At 43.5% G+C, this 24,574-nt stretch overlaps 1 protein-coding gene across 8 annotated transcripts in view; it reads left to right on the top strand.

The window, feature by feature from the left end:
* Nucleotides 1–24,574, top strand: part of SIL1 (SIL1 nucleotide exchange factor) — a 210,010-nt gene that overhangs the window by 32,382 nt on the left and 153,054 nt on the right. For 4 of the 8 annotated variants that reach the window (XM_032847553.1, XM_032847549.1, XM_032847548.1 and 1 more), the window contains exon 2: nt 19,638–19,730. In XM_032847553.1, coding sequence (XP_032703444.1) covers nt 19,656–19,730 — 75 coding nt within the window. In that variant the 5' untranslated portion in view covers nt 19,638–19,655. Of the gene's footprint in view, nt 1–15,989; nt 16,109–19,615; nt 19,731–24,574 lie in introns of those variants that run through there. The other 4 variants (XM_032847550.1, XM_032847552.1, XM_032847551.1 and 1 more) reach the window with 3 other exon arrangements.

Genomic DNA, 24,574 nt, shown 5'->3' with positions numbered 1-24,574 from the left:
CTGGATGCTCTCCATGTTTTTGTGAGTGGCAACCCAAACATCTGGCTTCTCTGAACCCAGGGCTTGTTGCCTAGTTGTTTATGGGAGTGGTTGCCTTTCAGGGTTAAGAGTCTGTAATATTAATGAAGCTTTTTCTACAGTGTTTTCTGTTGGCATTACCAGGGGCTGCAGTGGCTGTTTTAAGGAGAGCTGCCATAAGAGGAATCCCTGATCACTGAGAGACAGGATGAACTAATTGGAAAGAATTGCCTCCTACTCTGTGGTAAGGCAGACTCTTCAGGCAAAATAGAAGGTGTAGGGAAAGTCCTGAGTAACAGAGACAAAAAATTAAGGCCAACCTGGAGGTGAGGTGGTAGTTTTGTAGGAAACTAGGAAAACTAGGGCCTCTGCAGTAAGGGTGGGGCAGGGGAGGGCTAACTTGGCATTACTCACACCTTTGATGTTCTTCAAAGATAGTCTGATCCAGTGGAATTGGGTTCATAGCTGCCCACAAGGTGGGCTCCAAATGCTTACTCATCCTTGACCAAATGTGCTCTGCCATGAGGCCTATTGTGAAACTGACTGTTTCTAGAATATGTTTACCTGGGTGGGTGGCTGGCATGTCACCCCTTTCAACAAACCTGGTGCTATGATAAGGCTAGCTGGCAAGTTGTCTCTGTGGAGCCTATTGTGGCAAGGGAGACTTCCTGCGGTCCCTTTGGCATCTCCATCACAAGCTCATTCACTGGAACCTAGAGTCCCCCTGCAGGCTCCAGTCTAGGATGCTGCTCTGGCTGAGTATACCCCTGTCAGTTGCAGGCTGATGACTCCTGGCAGGCTGGGATTTGGTTGGTGGCATCTTGCAGAGCCCCCTGACCCTACCTGCTGTCACAAATCCTGTTGTATCCCCTTTGTATACATGCTTGAATATCTTGTGATGCACCACTCTTCAGAAGAGCAGATACCAGATGGGAGAAGTTTCTCTCTTGGTTTTATGGATGTGTGTGTGTGTGTGTGTGTATACACACACACACACACATATATATATATATATTTTTTTTTAAATACACTAAAAAATAAATTGTGGCCTGGTTTGACTGTTTTCCATGCTCAGAATGTGTTCGTCATGTTCTTGATCCCCTGTGGAGACCAGTGGAGCTGTGAAAAGAAGCCACCTCATTAGGAGACTCTAGAACGAAACTGGGCTCTTCCGGCACTGCTTCCCCAGGGTACGGGCTCCTCCTCTTCCACAGCCTGCCAAGGCCAAGGCCTGGGAATTGCTCCCCCAGGCAGTGTGCTCTGTGCCAGTGTCCAAGGATTTTAAAGAATTTAATTAAGTAACTAATAGACTAGATGTTTAAAGTGTGATTTTGTTGACATTAAACACAGTATTTAAATATCAGTTAATTAGTGCTTTTTAATATTGCTTCTTGAACTCAAGTTTGGTTACTGTAGTTGACGTAGATACTTGACAAACCCAGGTTCAGTGTGGAGGCGTGGGGCACAGTTGAGCACGGACTTGGAGGAGGAAAGGAAAAGAGAACACATAATTTACAGCTGCTGAAATAATTCAGCTGTTTCCCTTGCTGATTGCTCTCCTCCTCTGTGCTGCTGATGTAGTGAATTGTTAATGGGATGGGCTTTTGCTTTTCCAATCAGGGCTGGGATGAGGCCATTTTGATTGTTGGGAATAAACTCTGAGATTGAGAGGAACACTTCTAAGCTTGAATCCAATACTGAATTCCTCCTTAATCTCAGCACAGGATCTAAGCTTTGGGGTGTGCTTTGATATGATGAGGACTGGATCCTGTTGGGTGAAAGCAGGCACTGAACTTCAGAATGTTGTTCACTGGGTAATGAGGGAAAATGGGGAGACGAGAATCTAGGGCTGGGGTTCAGCTTATAGGGCTGCAGACAAACTGAGCTGCCCATAGAGAAGACGGCTCTGTGGAGTGGTTGGTGAGCGCCTGCAAGGTCTCCCTGCCGGAAAAATCTGCTCTGCACATCTCCTTGAGTGGGTGTCAGTATTCTGGATTAAGGTGTTCATCTGCTCACCTGTTCGTCTCTCCACATATTCTTTCATTTATTAATTAATCAGCCATACTTTTATTGGGTGCTTGCTGTGGCCTAGACCTTAGACTAGCTAGGGATGGAACAGTGGATGAAGAAGAAGTCTATGCCCTCAGGGAGTCCATATTTCTAGTACAGTTTGGTGGGTCTTCGGGCAGCTGCACAGAGAGTCATGGGAGTACACGGAGGACCAGCAAAATATGGCAAATCAGACCCAGTAGGATATAAAAATGACCATCTGACTAAGTTGGGCTTATCCCAAGGAATGCAAGGGTGGTTTCACATTAGGAGATCTTTACACAAAATTTGCTATAATAACAGGTTAAAGGGAAAAACACTGTGTGATCATCTTTGTAGATGTAAAAAACACACATGGTAAAATATGACACCCATTCATGATAAAAAACAGCTTTTTAAAAATAGAAGGGGGCTTCTTTACCTTCACCAAAAATACTTAATAGAAAAAGTACAGAAAACACCATTTTTGCTTCTTAAATTTTTGTGTAATGAGCATACCCATGTGCTCATTGTCCCATATTTGACAGTTCCCAATTTGTGAGCAGTCTTAAATTCTTTCTCAGTGTGGTAAAATATGTATCACATGAAATTTGCCATTTAAACCACTTTTTAAGCATATAATTCAGTAGCATTAATTGCATTCACAGTGCAGTACAACCATTACCACTATCTATTTCTAAAACTTTTTTTTTAATCCTTCCAGACAGAAGCTCTGAACCCACTAAGCAGTAACTTCCCATTTCCTATCTCTTCCCCCAAGCCCCAGTGACCTCTGACTTTCAGACTTTCTTGTCTGAATTTGCCTAATGTAGGTACTTCATATTAGTGGAATTACATAATACTTGTCTTTTTGTGTCTGGCTTATTTCACTTAGCATAATATTTTTAACGTTCATCCATATTGTAGGATGCTTCAGAACTTCATTCTGTGACTGAAGAATCCATTGTATGCATATACCACATTAAAAAAAAATCTGCTAAAATATCTACCCATCTCTTGGTGAGTACTTAGGTTATTTCCACCTTTTGGCAACAGTGACATGCAAATATCTTTTGAGTCGCTGTTTTCAGATATTTGGGTATATACCTTGGAGTGGAATTGCTGGGTCATAGAATTCTCTGTGTAGCTTTTTGAAAAAGTGCCAAAGTTTTCCGCAGTAGCTGCACCATTTTACATGCCCTCTGGCAATATACCACTTTTCCATATCTTTGTCAGCGGTTGCTTTCCTTTTTTTTTTTTTTTTTTTTAAATTTTAATCATTGCCATTCTAATAGGTGTCAGATGGTATTTCTTGATTTTGATTTGCCTTTCGGTACCCACAACTGATAATAAGCACAATTTCATGAGCTTATTGGCCACTTATGTATCCTCTTTAGAGAAGTAACCTTTCTATATTGCTTTCACCAGCTTTCATTTTATTTATTTGTTTGTTTGTTTGACAGACAGAGATCACAAGTAGGCTGAAAGTGCTTTTTAATACAGGCAGGCAGAGAGAGAAGAGGAAGCAGGCTCCCTGCTGAGCAGAGAGCCCAATGCGGGGCTCTATCCCAGGACCCTGGGATGATGACCTGAGCCGAAGGCAGAGGCTTTAACCCACTGAGCCACCCAGGCGCCCCTGCTTCACCAGTTTTCAAATTGGGTTGCTTGTCTTTTTGTTTTTGAGTTGTAGGAGTTGTTTCTATATTGTGGAAAAAAAAAATTATTTATTTGAGAGAGGAGTAGAGAGAGAGTGAACACACAAGCAGGGGAGAGGTGGCAGAGGGAGAGGAAGAAGCAGGCAACCCATGGAGCAGGGAGCCTGATGTGGGGTCCTGGGATCATGACCTGAGCCAAATGCAGACACTTTACCAACTGAGCCACCCAGGCGCCCCTATATTGTGGAAATTAAACCCTTATCAGATATGTGATTTGCAAATATTTGCTCCCATTCTATGGGTTTTCTTTTCATTTTATTGCTAGTGTTGAGGTACAAAAGTTTTTAAAATTTGATGGAATTCAGTTTATATGTTTTCTCTTTTATTGTTTGTGGTTTTAGTGTCGTATTTAAGAAGTTTTTGCCCAATCCAGGATCACAAAGCTTTGCCCTTATGTTTTATAATTTTACTGTTAAATGTAGGACTTTAATCCATCCTTAGTCAGTGATACCCTTGTTAAAAATCACTGACTGTGGGGTGCCTGGTAGCTCAAAAATCACTGACTGTAGATGGGAGAGTATGTGTTTACCTTTATATCAGTACCATGTTGTTTTGTTTCTGTTAGCTTTGTGGTCCAGTTTCGAAGTCAGCATATGTGAATCCTCCCACTTGGTTCTTCCTTTTAAAGATTCCATAAGAATTTTAGGATCGGTTTTTCCATTTCCTCGAAAAATGCTGTGGGGATTTTGACAGATATTGCATTGAATCTGTAGATTGTTTTGGGGTAGTATTATCATTTTGACAATATTATGTCTTCCAATCCACCCAGAACATCTTTGCATTTATTTAGGCTGTCTTTAATTTCTTTTTAGCAGTTTTGAAGTTTCCAGTGTACACGTTTTTTCATTTGGTTAAAGTATTTCTTGTTTGGTTAAATTTATTCCTATTTATTTATTTAAGAGAGAGAGAAAGCGAGAGCGCAGAGAAGGAGAGTATGAGGGTAAAGCAGACACCCTGCTTCGTGGAGAGCCCAACGTAGGGCTCCATCCCAGGACCCTGAGATCATGACCTGAGCTAAGGGCAGACACTTAACCCCCGAGCCACCCAGGCGCCCTAGATTTTTTTAAATGTTATTTTTATTTTTTTAAGATTTTATTTATTTATTTGACAGAGATCACAAGTAGGCAGAGAGGCAGGCAGAGAGAGAGAGAGATGGGGAAGCAGGCTCCACTGAGCAGAGAGCCCGATGTGGGGCTTGATCCCAGCACCCTGGGATCGTGACCTGAGCCGAAGGCAGAGGCTTTAACACACTGAGCCACCCAGGTGCCCCTTTAATGTTATTTTAAATGGAATTGTTTTCTTAATTTCCCTTTTGGAATCTCTTTTGCTAAAGTATAGAAACACAACTGATTTTTGAGTATTGATTTTTGTCCCTGCAGCTTTGCTTATTAGCTCCAGCAGGTTTTCTTATAGATTGTTCAAGGTTCTCCACATACAAGTTTATGTCATCTGTGAATAGAGATAGTTTTGTTTCTTCCTTTCCAATATGGATACGTTTTATTTTTCTTGCCTAATTGTTCTGGCTAGAACTTTCAATATTAATGTCAAATATAACTGACACAAGCGGGCATCCTTACATTGTTCCTAATCTTGGAAAAAACTTTCAACTTTTCATCATTGATGTTAGCTGTGGGTTCTTCATACATGATCATCTTCATATGTGACCTACCTATATCATGGTAAAGCTCTCTTCCTGGTTTGAGTGTTTATGGAAGAATGTTGGATTTTGTTAAATGCTTTTTGGGTATCAATTGAGATGATCATGGTTTTGGGTCCCCTCCCTTTATTCTATCAGCATGTAGTAAATGGATTAAATTTTACTTGCTGAACAACCCTTTTATTCCTGGGATAAATGCCACTCAATCATGTTATACAATCCTTTTTAATAGGGTGCTCAGTTTGGCTTGCTAGTAATCTTTTGAGGATATTCGCATGTATATTCATATTGGTCTGTAGTTTTCTTGTAGTGTCCTTTTCTTGCTTTGGTATCACGATCTAGACTCAGAGGACTCAGTGTTCCCTTTCCTTGTTTTTTTTTTTTGTGTGTGTGGGTTTTTGTTTTTGTTTTTGTTTTTTTTTAATATTTGGAAGGGTTGGTATACTGTTACCTCTCTGAACAGTCACTTTGCTGGCTTAGAAGGCCCTGGACTGTGTGGCATGATGGTCCTTATTTGAAACTCTGGCCTTAAAGCTGGGCCAGGTCATCTTTTACATACTCTTTTGTCTTAACACCTCCATCTTGACCACCTGTCTAGTGAGCCATTCATACTGATGATGAACACTGGCAGATACTCTGGCAAACAGGGTGAAGTTGATAAGTTGGACATGAAGATTGCAGCTTTGCCCTTGTACTTTTTCTCTGGGCTGATGAATGGATGATCTGTTCTTGGGCTTGCCAGACAAGAGCAAGGCCTCTGAGCCATCCCAAGGACCAGATCAAGTCAACAGACAAGGGAGTGGGTTCCATGTTGAAGATAATACTTATTTTTTAAAGATTTACTGATTTGGGGCGCCTGGGTGGCTCAGTGGGTTAAGCCTCTGCCTTCAGCTCAGGTCATGATCTCAGGGTCCTGGGATCGAGCCCCGCATCGGGCTCTCTGCTCGGCAGGGAGCCTGCTTCCTCCTCTCTCTCTCTGCCTGCCTCTCTGCCTACTTCTGATCTCTCTCTGTCAAATAAATTAAAAAAAAAAAAAAAGATTTGAGAGAAAGAGAGAGAACACACACACACACGCAAGTGGGGGGAGGGACAGAGGGAGAGAATCTTCAAGCAGACTGCCTGCTGAGTGTGGAGCTGGATGTCAGGCTCAGTTTCACAACCCATGAGATCCTGGCCTGAGCTGAAACCGAGAGTCAGATACTTAACCAACTGAGCCACCCAGGCGCCCCCAAAATAGTATTTATTTTAAATGTTTTCTCACATAGCTAACGTTTCAGGAAGAAAGACTCCATTGAGCATAGCTTCTCGTAATTCTAATTTCATATCTGATCTTAGAGGTGGTCACACATACTATTTTTCAAAGTAATATTTCATACATGTGTGCTGTTATGTTCTGCTTCTGCTTAAAAATATGTATCTGTTTTCCTGTATCATCACTGTCCACACGTTCACCTATTTAAAATTTTTTTCATCTGTTTTAATGACAACACTGTTTTCCATTGTGCTGTTCCAGATGACTCCCCCCCCCCCCCCGTTTTTTAAGATTTTACTTATTTGACAGAGATAGAGCAAGAGAGAGAGAGAAAGTGTGTACCAGCTGAGGGAGAAGGACGAACGACTCCTTGCTGAGCAGGGAGCTGGATGCAGGGCTCCATTCCAGTACCCTGAGATGATGACTTGAGCCAAAGTCACACGTGTAACCAACTGAGCCACCCAGGCGCCCCAGATGACCCCGTTTAAATTAAAAAAAAAAAAAATTTATTTGAGAGGGGGAGAGAGAAAAAGAGCAAGAGCAAGCGAAAGCATAAGGGCTGGCGGAGGGAGAAGCAGACTCCTCTTTGAGCAGGGAGCCCAATATGGGGCTGGATCCCAGGATGCTGGAATCACAACCTGAGCCAAAGGCAGCCGCCTAACCAACTGAGCCACCTGGGTGCTCCCAGATGACCCCTTTTTAGATTGTTGATTTTATTCCATCAACAGGTACTTTTGAGTGCCAGGCACAGTGTTGAGCAGTGGAGATACAGCAGTGGACAATTATTCTTTCTTTATGGAGCTCCTAATCTGGTAGGGTCTAATTATTAAAGGCCCATGAAATGGAATTTCATTGGGCATATAACAGCCTTAGAGAGGATGATGAGGTTGTGTAGTCCCCAGCTCCAGTTCCTATCATTGCTTTCTAAAAACCAAGTGAGACCTTGGCAGGACAGGGGCATTTCCGCTCGTGAAGCCCAGGATGGGGAGCCCTGGGACAATGGCAGAGTCGACTCTGAAATGGGGCTGTCGCAGCAGGGAAGACTGCTGTTTCCTAGGCAATACTCTGCTTAATATTTTTAGTGCGTGGTCATGGCAGAACTAAATGTGGTTTCTGATCCCAAATTGGTAATAAATGTAGACATATTTAGAGTCAGAAACAATGCATTTAAAATCCTCTGCTCCTTAATGGTCCTGCCAAGTGCTGAGTTTAGGTTTCTTTGTTTCTTGGCTACCTACCCAGCCTCCCACCATCTCTTGGAGAAGGCGCCCGGTTTTTCTTTGGGTGTTAGGTGGGATTGTGAAAGCCGTGAGTTATGGCTCCCAGAGCTGTATTGAGAGGCATCTGATTTTTGTGTTTCTGCCCACGTATGTAAATGTGTACATTTTAAAATTCATCCCTCTTTCAAGTTTTTAAGGATCTGGGATTATAAATAGTCTTGGACTCTAAGGCATGTTAAAAATAAAATATGATGTTTCAGTTGCCGATTTACCTGGAAGACCGAGTCATTGCCAACATGGTAGTAGTGAGTTCCATGCTTGGTGACCTGTCCACATGCTGCACTAATTTTTTCTGTAAGTTAATGCTGTTTTCTTCGGGCTCCTGAATTAGCTTAAGGAAGAACCTAATTGTTGCTCCTCTCATCATTTTGAAGTTGTAATTGTGTCTCAAGTTGCCTAGAACACTATACATTTTCTTGTTCCATATTTCTTAAGAGGGCTTTCTTTTTGGTGATTGTACCCTCTGAAACTCATTTGTGGAAGGGTTATGTTACCCACTAATGGTGAATGGGGCACCAACTACCTGAGGACATTGGTGGTTCTGTAGTATGATGCTCAGTGTTCTGTTCCTGTAGTATGTTGTTCTGTTCTATAGTATGTCTGGTTCTGTGATATGGTGCTCAGTGTGTTCCGGAGACTGAGGATAATGGTAAAATATCTTTGTGAGGTACCTGTTTCTAGAGTGGAGTGCTGAATGCCTATAATCCAAAGTGCCAGAATGGCTAGCATAGAATAAGGGTTGGTATACTTATGGATTTGCAGATGGCCCTTTTAGAGTTAAGGACAGGGAGTTGTACCTTCCTTCCCCTTATTTCACTAAGAGGACTTGATCTTCTCTGGAAGCTTGGAGGCAGCAGGGAAAGGAAAGATGAACTCCAGTTCTGCCTCAGGTTGTATATGGATGAGTGTGTGAAAGTCCCTGGTTTTCTTTGAGAGCAGGCTATAGAGAAAACCCATTGTGCTTACTATCAGGAGATCCATTTATTATGTTAAAGGAGACGGAAGAAGGAGGACCTGGCACCTTACTCTCTGGATGCCAGCTGACCCTATCTAGGGTGGTCCAAATAGTCTAGGTCTGCTGAATTTGGCCCGGCTGTTCCTGTCTTCTCTATTGTCCCCTTAGAGGTATTGGAGTTTGGAGACAAGACTGAGTCACCAAGAAGTGACGATTTTTTTTTTTTTTTAAGATTTTATTTATTTATTTGACAGCACAAGCAAAGGGGAGCGGTAGGCAGAGGAAGAGGGAGAAGGAGGCTCCCTGCTTGATGTGGGGCTCAGTCCCAGGACTCTGGGATTATGACCTGAACTGAAGGCAGTCATTTAACCACCTGAGCCACCCGGGAGCCCCTGAAATGGCCATTCTCAGTCATTTCTTTAGTGGACACTGATGCAGATCCAGCCAGCAATGCTGAGATTTCCATGGAAGTGCCTATGTGGCCACCTAGAGTGTAGTCCAGATGGCTCAGGGAAACTGAATTCCAAGGAGAGACTTGGCTGTTAGAACACAAGTCAATTCTGTAAGAGAATGAAGCTCTCACTGCTTTTGTTTATCCTATCCTTGGCTTGGAATTTTCTCTCAGAATAGTTGTTAATGAGAGCTACAAGCTTCTTGAGCCCTTACTTAGTGTCAGGCACTGTGCTGTATGCTTCTTCATAACATCTCACTTAATACTGACAGCCATTCTACAAAATAAAGTGGTTACTATCAAGTCCTTTAGTAGATGAAGGAGTTGAAACCTGGAGAGGTTAAACAGCTAGTTCAAAGTCCTGCTACAAGTCCAGGAAACCTGGGTTGAAATCCAGAGCCCACATTCTTTTCATTACATCAGAGTGGAGATGGGGTAGAGTAGAGCTTCTAGTACCCCTTGCTTTTATCAGACACAGGCCCATCACTCTTAGGACCTCAGGCAGGGTTAGGGAGCAAGTATAAGGAGTAGGTCTTCTTGCCCACTCTTTCCTGGGAGTTTGTCATCTAGGGCCTAGGGGAAGTACAATGAGCTGGTCTGGGATATTTCTCTAACTCACCTGGTCACTTACTGGTGTGCTTAGGCAAATGACAGTCACCTTTTTGGGCTCCATTTTCTTCTGCCATGAAGAGGTGATCCTGTCCTCAGTGTTCCCTACATGCAGAATGGGGATGTCATGATCACAGAGTAGATGGAAATGAGCTTGGATATCATCTTGGCCAATATAGTTGCCCCTACCCTCTGCCGAGTTCTTGGCAGACAGTTGGGTATACATGAAGGGAGTGTGTGGGGTTGGAGAGCAACAATATTTGTCCTTCCTGTTCTGTTGGAAACCCTATATAATGGGAATTTAAGAAGTCAAACCACACAGAGTGCCAGTGATCTGGTTGCAACATGAGTTAAGGGTGTTCTTCCTCTTGAATGTCTGTGCCTCATATGTTGGCTGGTCTGTGCCAAGGGCATTCACCAATCAAAACATACTGTGTGTGTGTGTGTGTGTGTGTGTGTGTGTGTGTGTGTGTGAAGGTTGGACATGGTAGAGGTGGGTCTTTCCACAAGAGGGCCCCAGTAAGCTCATTTAAAACTTTTTCTCCTAACACAAAATGTGTGCCTTTGTATTCACACTGTTGTAGAATAAGTAAAATGATTCCAATTTCTGTGGTTGATTCATAGGCCACTGGAAAGGCAGTGTGGCCTGTGGAAAGAGGATAGGTTCTGGGCCAACTGGCTTTGATTCTTGACTACTGCTCTCTGGCTGCATGATCTTGGGCAAATTATTTAACCTTTCTGAATTTTAGTCCCTTCATGGGCAGACTGAGAAGCATATTAGAACCCTATCAGAGTTGTTGAGAAGAGTGAATGAGCTTAGAACTTTGCTTGGAACATAGCAAGTGCTTTATAAACACTGACTATGATTACTATGAGACAGAATTTATTTCCCTGTGGGTGGCCCAGATAGTGCATTTGAATCCTAGGGGATTTGGTGTCATTGAGGTATTTCTCTCCATCCCATATTACAAAGTACCAAGACTAAAGCTTCTGAACAGTCTGAGGCATAGCCGAGAGCTAAGAGAAGGTGGAGTTGTGTCTAATGGGAGTTTGTTCTTGATGGTTTGCTTCCCTGCCCCCTTCTTTTGCCGGTGTGACTGTGCCTGTCATTATCCTGAGAATTTGTGTCTTAGAGAAGGTAGTTCTACACCACCGTAAGAACCTTTCTATGGCATTAGAGGATCCATCTGTAGGACCTGACCATTGGAGTCGATTTTTTCTCTGTTATCATTAAGACTTGAGTGATAATATTGAAAAAATTGGATTTACAGAAGTGGCCCCAAATCTCCAGACTTAAGTGTACTCACTCAAGCTTTCAGAGGATTCTACTTAGGTGCCTCTATTTCTTCTCACGTGTGCCCTCTTTTGCAGGGCCCTCTGGCTGCCTCATTGCCAAATCCAGTGGCCTTTTATATCCTCATTCTGATCTCTTGACATTGTTCCTATAACTTGAATTTCTCAGGGTTCTCTCCTCTGTTGATCTGTTTGATTCTGCACTATTGTTTTTGTTCCTTGTTCGATAACGTTGCTCGCTTTGCTTTCTTCTTAAACTCCAGCCATCATGTGAAGATTATTCTTGCTCGTTGTTCCTATCCCTCCGGGTTTCTCTCTAAGACAGGGACTCTATTCTTATTGCTTTGCTTATTATCTCTGTGGTTATGGCACCGAAGTTCTGACCCTGCCCTGGCCTTCTGTACCTCTTTGTCTTTGGTAGGTATAAAGTTGCCAGAGCAGAGCTTTCCTGGATCTACTGACAAGCTTCAGGCCTAAAGGCATTGAACCCTGGTTATCCTTTTTTTTTTTTTTTTTTTTTTCAAAGACTGTTTTTGTCAGAGAGGGAGAGCATGCACACAAGGAGGGGGAATAGCAGGCAGAGGGAGAAGCAGGCTTCCCACAGAGCAAGGAGTCTGATGTGGGACTGGATCCCAAGATCCTGGGATCATGACCTGAGCAGAAGGCAGACACTTAACCAACTGAGCCACCCAAGTGTCCCCTGGTTATTCTTCATGTAGTGAGTGAGTGTCTGCTATGTCTTCTAGGTCTTCAGCAGATCTAATGAAGATTGAATCTTAAATTCCCTTCTAGCATTCAGATTTATTGAAGGTTGTGGTTGAGTAGCATAGGTCTGGAGAGGGCTAGGCTCGGCTTCTATTTGCTTTGTCCCTTTTGGGTTTGCTCTCTCTTTTGTTTGTCACTTGATTTCTTTCAGCTGATGTCACTGTCTTTTGTCTGTGAGATTGCAGTCTTTTGCTAATATGCTTAGCTACCCTCTTGAAGATCTGTTTTCTCCCCTACTGCAATAGGAATGGGATTGGTCATGTTCCTCAGCTTTTGGAGTACAGAGTATTGAGATGGGGTCAGGAATGCTTTCATCCTATTTCATCCCATTCCATGTTGCTCTAGTTCCCGCTGGGCTTCTGGAGTCCTTCTTGGTTCCATGTACTCTCTGGTGGGGCCAGTACCTGTCCTTACATTGCTACTGGAAAGGGCTCTCCTGGGTTCTTTTTTGAAGGCTGCATGAATGGATTTTGGCTTTGTAGCATTCTGTTGAGGCAGAAGCTTAGGTCTCTTATGAACCTCCTTCCTCCAATAGCCTCCTCCAATCACTTTCCTTCTTGAGTACCTTGGGTCTGTTGAGAGCAATCTCTGTTTGCTTGGCCCTAGGCATGACTTCAATATTGGGGACAGATATTGTCCCCATTTACGCAAATGGTCAGTGGTTAAGGCTATTCCCTGTCCAGCCTCCCAGCCAGTTACCTGGGCTGACCTGGGATTGGAAGCCACTTTTCTTTTGCTGTCCAAAGGCTCTTTGGATTTAATTGCTGTTTACCTCCTGACTTTCTATTTAGTTTATGTCTTAGGGGGAAAGAGGCTGTTTGCTTGACTGTTCCAGACTTACTTCTCCTGTCCTTTAAATTTTTCTTTAAAAACCCCTTTCTTTTCCTAAGCTTTTGCACATTGTTTTCTCTTGTCAGGGCTGTCCTTTCAGTGTCCTTTATGCTTTGTTTCTTCAGCTTCATATTTGCTCAAATTAGGCAGCAAGTTTCTGTTTGTGTAGAGGTGAGTGACTGTGTGTGTGTGTGTGTGTGTGTGTGTGTGTGTATGAGTTTGTGCAGCCCATAAATAGTAATAAATGTGTGTCTGTAGGAAGAGCTCATCCTCTAACCTTCAGTCTGGAAAGCAGAAGGTTGTTTCACAGCTGTTCCTGCAGCCAGCAGTTCTATGTGAAGGTGGCCTGGCTCTCTGGACACTTGTATGCTGGGAAGAGTACTGAGTGCTTTGGGTCTGCCTAGGGACTCAGTAGAAAACTGGCTTTCATCTCTCCATTTTCGGAGGGGGGCGGGGAGGAGGAGGGGGGGTTGTCCTATAACATCTGTTTCTTTCACCTTCTGGGAGTAGATACCCAACAAAAGGCTTTGGTCCTGAAGTTTGAGGTTTAGGGTCAGCTAAAGGATGTGTAGGTCCTGTAGAAGGCAGAGTTCTGGAGAGTAGTTCTAGGGCTCCTGGCCTGTGTAGGTCCAAGAGCTAGTCATCATCCCTACTCTAATGGTAAGTAGGTACCAGATGCTTTATTAAGCACTTTACATATATTTATTTAATCCTCTATAACACTCTTTGAAGTGGGAGCTCTTATTATGCCCATTTTACAGATTAAGAAACTGAGGCCTAGTATAGTTGTATTCAAGATCACATAGCTAGGAATTGACAGAGCTAAGAACTGGCCCTAGGTCATTCTGCCTTTAAATTTATGTATTATACTTTCTATCCAGTGTTTTTATCTCTTTGCTTCAGTTTTCTTCTTTTAAGATGGAAGTGGGAATTCTTGTCCTTTCTCTTCTAGATTTGGGGAAACAAATACATGGATATACACTATAGGTTAAGACTATGAGCTTTTCTGAGATGGGGTTCAGAGTGCTCCCAGGTAGCTTGCTGAGCTGGTTCTGTCTACCCAGGACATTTTTGACCTTTTCCTGTTCTCCTTGTGCTCTAGCCCTGAGATGAGAGCAGCCACTGTCCGTGGGGCCAGCCAGCCATGTAAGACGCTTTCAGAGATCCAGCAGTCCCACTTCACCTTCCTCTGTTGGCTCTTTGCCATCCTCATCACATTCTTTTGTTTTCTTGCCTTTGGAGAAGATAAAAGTTGTGGAATAATGGTTGGTTTTTTAAAACTTTTATTTTCTTTAGGTGGCCGGTTAGCTCAGTTGGTTAGATCATGGTGCTAATAAAATTTTTACTTTCTTTTTATCCAGTGCCTAGTCCTTTCCCCCCAGTTCTGTCTGAATGGAATAAAGGACATGAGGCATCAAGAGAGGCAAGGGCTGGTGAGTCCAAAGGCCTCCTCCCACCCGTGCCCCAAGCATCTGCTTCCATAAGCTGTACAGTACAGTCAGCTGAAAATACAGATTGCTGAGAGCATCCAACCTCTATTAAAGTAGAGGTGCAGCCTACAGATGGCCAGTTTTGATAGGAAAAAAATGGGCATTTCAAGTCCTAATTATCTTTTTTGTCCCAAAGCCCAAGGATACCTAAGGAAAGAGTTATTGGTAGAACATTGAAATGTGTTTCCTTTCCCAGATCGAGTGGTGGTGGTCTAAGTCAGAAGAAGATCGTAAATGTAAAGATGTTGCTCTGTGCTCCAGTGAGAGCCAAGGATGATGGGAAGATTTGTTTTACAGTATGTGCAGGAATAGGTGATCAGGCAAATCCAGGGTTAGTGGGTTTTGGGAAGGTTTGGAAAGGGCACTAACTGCAGGCTAGGTGTGCCAGCTATGCCTCAAAGGGGCGCCATGACTTTGGCTTTACTTACATCAGTGTACTGAGGTGTTCTCTTGCTGTTGCTGTTGCTGCCTAAGTCCCTGGTTGTGTTGTGAGCTGTCCTGGTAAAACATAGCTGTGTGCCACTTCCTCTTTCCTTCTTTCCACCCACACTCCACCCCTCTGCACTCTGAGCATAAAGCCCAGAGAAAACTGTGCCTGCATGTTCTTCACCTGCTGCTACTTGAATAAGGCCCAAGCCCAGGTTGACATGGCACAGGCCAGGCCTCAGCAGGATGCAGGACACCATTCCCCATGTCTCTGTGTTGCACTTGCTCTTAGGGTATCCCTGCAAAGCCTGGGAAGCTGTCTCATTCCTTTCTCCTAGCCTCACTTCTCCTAGCTCTGTCTCCTGGCACCTCCTCCCTGCAACATGTTCTCTCTCTCCCTGTGTTTCAGGGAGAAATATATGGAGGCAATAAATAGGTCAGGTGTGCAGTCCTTGTGGATGGGGGGGATGAAGGATCTATTTGCAAATCGATTGCTCATCCTTAGTATTGGCATAAAATGCATCTGAGGGCGTTAGTATGTGTGCAGGAGACGGGGGCGGCTGGGAGCCCTGTGGGAGCTGCCATTTCTCTTGCTGCCCCCCCCCCCCCCCCCCCCCCCCCCCGACTCCAGGAGGTAGGGAAGCTGCTGTGTGTGTATCAGCTGCCCCCAACCTCTTTTGCCTTAGTCTCTTCTGTATTTCTTCCTGCTGCTCATTTGTCTTCTTTGCCCTTGACTAATTCATTCTCTTTTATCTCTTCCTCTTCATCTTTTCCCCCAACATCAATTCCAGTATTTATCCCTGGCTGTGAGAAGGGAGTGTTTAACTGTGTGTGTGTCCATTCATGTACAGATGAACACTACTCTTCATGCAGGGAGGGAAATCTGTGGCTTTGGGGATAGTCTTTGTTTTCTCTTATGGCATATTTCCCAGCAATGCACCCCGTTCCCGTTTTTGATTCTCCTTTTCCCCACAGGCAACCCTGTGGATTAAGAAAGGTATGGGGCATAGAGGAATCTCTAGGGAATATTGTGTGTTCTCAGGACCCATCTCCCTGGGCCTTTCCAGCCTTTTCAGTCCTGATGTGGAAGCCTCTGCTCCTTGTTCATCCTCACCCAGGCTGCGCCCCCCACCCAAGGGGTCTACCCCAACCCAGGCACGGTCAGGTACCTATCCAGAACCTAATGCTGTGTTGTGAACTCACTCCCTGTCTTTCAGTGTGATTGGTGCCCCAGGGAACCAGGTTGCTGGGGAAAGCTCATGTGGTACTCCGCCGTTCCATTTTGTCGACGAAAAAAGAGGGGAGAAGCTGGCAGAAAGCAAAGGCTTTTGCTGCTGGGTGAGTGTAGCAGCTATTTTTAGTGCCCAAGCCTTTGCTTTTCCATTTGGCTATGCTTTTTTAGCACAGTGCCAGTCCAGCAGGGCTGTTTTCCTTTACGGCTCCAGATGTCCTTAGGGAAAGTTTCCGTCGGTGGCTGAGAAGGTGTGGGCTGAGCAAGGGGTAATAACTGCTGAGAATGGGTTCAGACAGGACTTTGGGTCCCACTGCAGTCCTGTTATAGGACCAATTTCCTGAGGTGGAATGCAGAGTATGGCAGGAATAGCAAGGAGAAAAGGTAAACACCATACTCATCAGAGATGTTCCCCTATAATGAACACAGTTAAGCCTCTGTTGAGTGAACAGCCTAATAAGGTGTATTAGGGCTGAGTGACCAACATGCAAACCTTTTATAAGGGTCTGGACTAATGCTGACATGTTCTGACTTTTTCTAAGGCTTCTTAAAAAATTTTAGCTTGTGGGCGCCTGAGTGGCTCAGTGGGTTAAGCTGCTGCCTTCGGCTCAGGTCATGATCTCAGGGTCCTGGGATCGAGTCCCGCATCGGCCTCTCTGCTCAGCAAGGAGCCTGCTTCCCTCTCTCTCTCTCTCTCTCTGCCTGCCTCTCCATCTACTTGTGATCTCTCTGTCAAATAAATAAATAAAATCTTTAAAAAAAAAAAAAAATTTTAGCTTGTTTTATTTTTTTCTTTTTGCCCTTCTTTCCTAGATTATTTGCCAATTTTTTTAAAGTACATGGGTTTCTCTTCATTTTTTTCATGTTTTATTTAAATTCCAGTTAGTGAATATACAGTAATATTAGCTTCGGGTATATAGTATATATAGTGATTCAGCAATTTGGATTAAGTTCTCTTGACTGCCACTCTAGTATACTGACCAAAATTGTTTCACCGAGAAACCCATTAAGCAGTAACTCCCCTGGTAACCTCTAATCTACTTTCTGTCTCTCTGAATTTGCGTGTTGAAGAGAATTCATTTAAGTAGATTCATAACAATTTCTTTTGTGTCTAACTTACTTCACTTGGCATATAATTTTTTTTCAAGTTTGATTCATGTTGAGGCATGTATCAGAATTTCATTCTTCTTATGACTGAATAATATTCCATAAGTGTGTATATACAATATTTAAAAAACTGCATCTGTTGATGGATATTGGGGTTGTTTCCACCTTTGGGCTATTGTGAATAATGCTGCTGTGAACATTCACTTGGAAGTATCCGAGTCACTGTTTTCAGATCTGTTGGGTGGAATACATACCTCGGGGTGAAATTACTGGATCATAAGGTAATTCTGTGTTTTACTTTTTGAGGGACCACGAAACTTTGTCCCACAGCAGTTTACATTCCCACCAGCAGTGTATAAGGGTTCCAGTTTGTCTTCATCCTTGTTAATATAAATTATTTTCCTTTAAAAAAAAAAAAATACAGGGCACCTAGGTGGCTCAGTGTTGGGCCTCTGCCTTCGGCTCAGGTCATGATCTCAGGGTCCTGGGATCGAGCCCCACATCAGGCTCTCTGCTCAGTGGGGAGCCTACTTCCCCCTCTCTCTCTCTGCCTGCCTCTCTGCCTACTTGTGATCTCTCTCTGTGTCAAATAAATAAAATCTTAAAAAAGTACAGCCACCATAGTGGATGTGAAGTAGTAAATATGTGGTTTTGGTTTGCATTTCCTTAATGATTAATGATGTTGAAAATATTTTCATGTCTCTATGGCATTTGTATATCTTCTTTAGAGAAATGTCTGTTCAAGTCCTTTGGTTATTTTTAATTTGGTTTGTTTGGTTGTTTTTGTTGTTGTTGTTGAATTGTAGGACTTGTTGATATATTCTGGTTATTAAACCCTATCAGATGATTTGCAAGTATTTTCTCCCCTTTTCTTAGTTGTCTTTTTACTCTCTTGATAATGTCTTTTTTTTAATGTTTATACATTTTATGTCATTTATTTATTTTTATTTTTAAAAAATTTTTTAATTTTTTATTAACATATAATGTATTATTAGCCCCAGGGATACAGGTCTGCGAATCGCCCAGTTTACACACTTCACAGCACTCACCATAGCACATACCTTCCCCAATGTCCATAACCCAACCACCGTCTCCCTACACCCCGCCCCTCCAACCCTCAGTTTGTTTTATGAGATTAAGAGTCTCTTATGGTCTGTCTCCCTCCCGATCCCATCTTGTTTCATTTTTTCCTTCCCTTCCCCTCAAGCCCCCCCACTTTGCCTCTCAACTTCCTCATATCAGGGAGTCTCGATAATCTTTTGAGGCATAAAGGTTTTTAAATATCACTGGTGTTCAATTTACTTACTATCCAGAACCTGGTTATTATTTGTTATCCTTTTTAAGAAATTACTGCCAAATCTAAGGTTATGAAGATTTTCTATATGTTTTCTTCCAAAAGTTTAGCTCTTAAATTTAGTCTTTGATCCATTTTGAGTTAAGTTTTGTATGTGGTGTAAGGGAATAATCCATCCCATCTTTTGCATGTGGCTATTTACTTGTCTCAGAACTGTTTGTTGAAGAGACTCTTTTTTTCCCCATGGAGTGGTATTGTCACCCTTATTGAAAATAAGTTGACCATACATGATTATTTCTGGGTCCTCAGTTCTATTCCATTGGTCTTTATGTTCTGTCCTTATTGGCTGTACCATACTGTTGTATATATAACTGTAGCTTTGTAGTAAGTTTTGAAATCAGGAAATAGGTCTCTTCCAACTTTGTTCTTTTTTTTCCCAAGATCTTTTTGGTTGTTCTGGGTCCCTTGAGATTCCATATGTATTTTAGGATGGATTTCTCTATTCTGTAACCACTTTGGTATTTTGATAGAGATTGCATTGAATCTGCATATTGCTTTGGGTAGTATTGTTATCTTAACAATATTAAATCTCTAATCACGAACATGAGATACCCTTTTATCCTTTTGTTTTAATTTTTGTAGCTACTAGAGCCTGGGCTTCAGGCCTTCCCTTGGCCTCCCAAAATTGTTTGGCCATTTGAAAAGCGATGTGTAAGGCTTTGTGGCTTGGGAATATTGAATTGCTGGTTGATGGGATACTGATGGCATCTTTCTTCAGGTATAACAGTGAGCATGGTTTAGAAGTGAATGATTATGAAGGCTTAGGAGAATTTGGGCCCAGGTGTGTTCACACACAAATAAATCGGTTAGTTTCTTTCTCTCACTGTCCTAGCCAATACCACCCTCTACAACCTGACAACAAGTTGATAATGAGGAAGGAAGGAACCACACCTTTGTATCTCCTGTAAGAGTCCTGCTTGGCTCTATGCTTCCAACTAAGGTGTGTCTGTCCATGAGTGGCTGAACTCGTTATGGGAGATGGAGGCTTCCTTTAGATCTTATCCTGTGGTAGAAGACCTTTGATAACTCTATGCAGAAAATGTATGTTATCCTTGGAACAAGTGACATCTTGGGAATCACATTGCTAGGGGATCAGGCACCAGCTTCCTGTTGACCTTCTGTTTTTTTTTTTGTTTTTTGTTTTATTCCTCAGGTCTGTAACTATGGCTACCCAGGGCCTGCCCCCTTCCAGGATGGCTCTTCTGGGAATGCTGCTTGGGCTGCTGATGGCTTCCTGTTTCACCTTCTGCCTCAGTCATCAGAACCCGGTAAATATCTTAGCATAAACAGAAGAATCCTATAAGGTCCAGGAAAGCCTCCATGCCACAAAGGCTTCTGTGGGAGTAGGGTGAGCTTATTTTTCTTGCAGGAATGTGGGCAGCACTGGATCAAGGAGTATGTGTACTTCTCTCCCCAACCCCCCACCCTACTCCTCTGGCCTCTGTTAAAGCTCATAGCATAGTTTCCTTTGGAGAAAATATGATGATGATGGTGATACAATACTATCGATAATGATGATGAGTTTATCATGTATCAAGCAGTTTATTAAGTGCTTTATGTGTATTCTCACTTAATCCCTTTAACTACCCTATGAAGTAGACAACTACAGTTATTATCCTCATTTTGAGAAGGATCCCAAGGCTCAGAGACATTAGGTAACTTGGCTAGGATCATTCAACCAGTTTGTGGCAGAATTGGGAAGGTCAGGATTTTCCCCAAGAGAGCTGGTTGCTTGTGTGGTGAGCACCAAGTAAGACTCTGCTTCTTCCTCTACTCCTGTCTTCCTTGTGCTTTCTCTGTCTGTCTCTTTCTCTGTTCTCTAGCCTTCTGTCCTTTTCTCCCTATTCTTTCTAGGCCTCTCTTCATTAACCTAGACCTGACTACTCAGGGTTTCTGTCACTGCCACAGGCAGGAGTAGAGTGACCGAGAAGCCTCTGAGCTTGGCCTGGCTGCAGCATGCCAAGGCTTCTGGCCCTGTTTCGCTGGCTGGCCCTAGGAACAGGCTGCCCTTGACCAGCTCCCAGTGCCCCCTCTTTCCTCTCCCCTGAGAAGCCTTGACTGTCCGCTTTCTGACAGTTTTGCCCTCCCCTGGCCACCTTCCCCAAGCCCAGGAGCTCCTACTAAATGTTGGGTAAGTGCTGCAGGCTTTGGAGCAGGAGGGCCTTGAAGTGCAAATGACAATTGTGATGAATTTAATAACAATCCAGCTCAGCTGAGGTTCACCTCTGGCTCATGGCAAGCTTCCACCTTCTCTCTAAAGTCATTTGTTTTCTCTCTGCCTTTCTCCCTACTTCGTGGAGCAGAAGAGAAAGTGCAGTTAGGAGTCACGAATTCTTTTGAGCTTTTAATGTTACCTAAGATCTTACTGCTGCCTTTTTTTTTTTTTTTTTTTTTTTTGCCTTTTCCTCAAGGATAATGAGGATGAGATCCCTTTGGCCCCTGAGGGTGGCACTGGTCACAGCATGAGTTAGGGGCTGTCCTTGTCATAGCCTTGGCCAGAAAAGCACACCAGTGTCTCAAGGGATCCGGCCTGTGTCCCACTTCCCCCCAATCCCCCACCCCAACCTGCCACTCATGAGGATCCAGTGGTCCCCCTCATGAGCTTTAGCAGATGCACAATTAACAAAAACGTGCTGATGGATTTGCTTAAGGACTGTGTTAGTAAGTCCCTTTTGGATAATAGTCCAACCAAATAGATGAGCTTTCAGAGCCATAATTATTCTGGCCCATTTATATTAGCTCTATTGAGTCTAGTCTCAGAAAAATGTTAATACTGACTTTCATCAACAGAAGCTACTTTTATCCTTATGTCTGTTCCTAAGCTGTATCCATTTGTCATAATCTTTCATCATGTGCTAAGCACAAGTAGGAGTTGAAGCATCTTTTCTCTCATACCATAAAAATTGCTGCCCTGTTGGCATTTAAAATCCAAATTCTGCAGCCAGCCACCATCACAACAGTGAAAATGGGTGGTGGGGGAGGAGGGGGTGGTTATGATCATTTCTTCAGAGCCCGGAGTCCAGGCAAGAGCTCCTGGTGGCCTGGAATTGTCCTCCCCAAGGGCATTTGTGCAGGTTAATGGCCACCCAGGAAGGGTTGTTTGTGTGTATCAGGGTATGGTGTGGAACCAACCACTTCTCCTGGCTTCTATCATCCTACCTCTCTGGGATGCCACAGTTTAGAAGCGGTATGGATGCTGAAGGAGTGTGGTTGTGTGGTATCCTGGACTTCAAGAAGGTAGTGAGTGATGTGGAAGGTAGTGGAACCGGTGGAAGGAGCAGAGACCCTTGGGAAGTTCCGTTTTACCACCTATGTTGGTAGTTGGGCCATTTCTGAGCTTTGTTTCCTCATCCAGAAAATAGGCTTGATACCTCTCTGTTAAGATTTCAGTGTAGATGATATGTGATTACATATGCAGAGCACCTAGCATTGGGATTGGCAGAGTATGGTCAATAAATATCAGCTATTATTTTTAGTAAGTGCGTGGCTGCTTTTATGACTTAATGTAGGGCTCTGGCAGATAGGGGTCCTGTCCCAGAATGTTGCCCTGGCAGTCTGTCTCTGTCACAGCGTCTGTCAGCTTACCATTAGAGATTCATTCATTCTCCTGGATCATGAAGGCTTTGGTCTTTAAGAATCTCTTATTCAGATATAAGTGCAAGGAAGTGAGACATGGTAAGCTGTTGTCAGCTAACACCTCAGCTGGAATGTCTTGCCAGTCAGTTGAGAAGAAATTGGTATTTGGAGTGATGGTAGCAGGGAAAAGAAAGTGCTGAGGTTTCAGCGTGGAACATAGTCCCAAGAAGCCAACTGAGAGGGCACCAGACATGGGGTTTACTTGAGAGTTGACCAAGGGCTGGGTGATTTCTGTCACCTCTTGGTCTTTTTCTCCTGTTGAGGACACTGCCTGAGCACAGAGAAGCTAGTCTTGCTTGTCCTTTCTCGGGGACTGTGGTTTTTCACTCGGTCCATGGAAGTCTTCACTTTCCCCTGGGAGGCGGGGGATGTGCTGGTAGATATGCAAAGGTGATCTCACTGCCCTTCCCGCCAATTCCCTCAGCATTTAGGGCACAGCCTTTAGGACACATGACTAAGAACAGAAACACTGAAGGGAGTCAAAATTCCTGCATGGGCTTTGGAGCCAGGCAGGCCTGACTTAAATCTCTGCTCTGCTTTTCTCAGCAGTGTGATTTTTGCACAGGCCCCATACCTGTCCTCATCTGTAAAATGGGAATGAAAGTGTGTGCTTCACAGATGAAACTTGGATGAGTTGTGCATCATGGAAGGCACTTTATAGCCTGGAGCTACGGATGGTAGCTGCTGTTACCATGGCAGCCTCATCCCTGTGATCTGCTTTTTCTCAAAACCTTTTCTGGAATGCCCCTTTTGAACTGACTGACATCCTCAGTGTTTGTCAGATGTGATTTGGGCAAACAGTCCAAAGTCACTCAGAGTTAGATTTGGTGAATAGGGTGAGCTGATCAGAGGAGCGCCAATTTGAATCACCTGCACTAAAGACGGATTTGTACTGTAAAATAATGGCAGGTTGTGTGTGTGTGTTTGTGTGTGTGTGTGGCTTAAAATCTGGTTCAGAGGTGACACCAAGCGGAAGCTCAAAAAACATTTGGAGCAGTGGTGGGGTTATTAGCTCCTTTAGGGCTTGGGGCATGTGGCTTAGTGGTTCATCAGTCTCCTTCCTGAATTTACTTTATTAACCTTAAAAGGAATCTAGAAAAAGAGGTTTTTCCCAGCCTCTAGTCAAGAGAATGAACACAGACCAGCCTAGAGTTTGAAGGGCTTTCTGCCATGTTTCATCATCACCATTCCTGTTGCCTCTTTCTGATTCTCCTGGAGATGAGAATTTGGTTGCTTGCTTACAGCCATACCTGCCAGGAGTTACCTGGTTAATAGACTAAAGCAAGAACTGCAGTTTATAGCTTAGAGATGTTTAGTTTGGTCCTCTTAGTGTTCTAAAATAAGAAGAGTTGAGATAAAAATCTGTTTTTCTGTTCTTCTCTTTTTCATGGCAGTGGTGGACCAGCTGAGTAGCAGCTGTGTTCCTTAGTCAAGGCAGGAGGACTCCAGTTTTCACAGCACAAGCACTCCCCATTGTTGGACACCCGGCCCTCCTTGGCCCTTAAGGCATTTGACCCACACACTTTGGGGGTACATTTTATTAACATTCCCCTAGGCCCATGGTCTAGTGTATGGTGCTTTTGGCAGAGGTTGACCAGCATGGATGGGCCCTGGATTATAGGCTTCGGGTACTTTGTGGACAAGGTAGTCTTTGTTCTAGAACGTGGGGCTACTCCCTGGGTTCTAGCAGGTGTGGCTACTTTGGACTTGCCTCACTCCAAGGCATCTAGAACATGTACCTGCCTGTGGGAGAGCGTTGTTCCTTTATTCCTTTGTTCTTGGATGATGGTAAATTAAGAACTGTGCTGGGCATGGGGTTACTGTGGTGAAAGAGATGGACACAAAGCCTGCTCTTAGGAAATCTGGCTTTTGGCCAGTGTCTCCTGACATTCTGTCTTTATTTTAGTCTCACAAGCATGGCTGCTCTTTTGCTCCTAGTTTTCTTTTGAGCTCAGATCTGTGCAAACTCCATGTTGAAGGAATATGAGAGGTTTGATGGGCCAGGCAACTCAGGTGTCCACAACCCAAACCTGACCTGAGTCATGTCATTGTGTAGTCACTATTGGATGTCATCGCACGGACTCATCCAACCTCTAGTCTATGGTTGTCTTTACAAGTGATAAGCGTAATGGCTACCCCATACCCAGAGCTAGTGGTTTACAAGGTGGTGACTTGTCTCATGTATGAGCTAGATGTCGCTATTACTTTTGCTTCACAAATATGAAAACAGGTTTAGAAAATTGAGTAAATTTCCAGGAATCATAAGAAACTAGGATTCGAACTTCTGGGTATATGATATGGAGCTTGAGTTCTTAACCACTGTGCTGTAGTCTTTGCCTCTCTTTACTTGTGACATGATTTGAGGGCTGCTTCTTGTCCAAGATCTCTTCCTTATAGGTCCTGAACAAGATCTGAATTCCTGCCATCTGAATTCCATGCCTTCATTTCTTGTTAAAATGTAAAAGTCTTTGGAGGG

The sequence above is a fragment of the Lontra canadensis genome, unplaced genomic scaffold (assembly GCF_010015895.1).
Source record: "Lontra canadensis isolate GAN:19392208 unplaced genomic scaffold, GSC_riverotter_1.0 scaffold189, whole genome shotgun sequence".
Lineage (NCBI taxonomy): Eukaryota > Metazoa > Chordata > Mammalia > Carnivora > Mustelidae > Lontra > Lontra canadensis.
The sequence above is the reverse complement of the archived record's forward strand: the minus strand, read 5'-3'. Positions and strand labels throughout refer to the sequence as shown.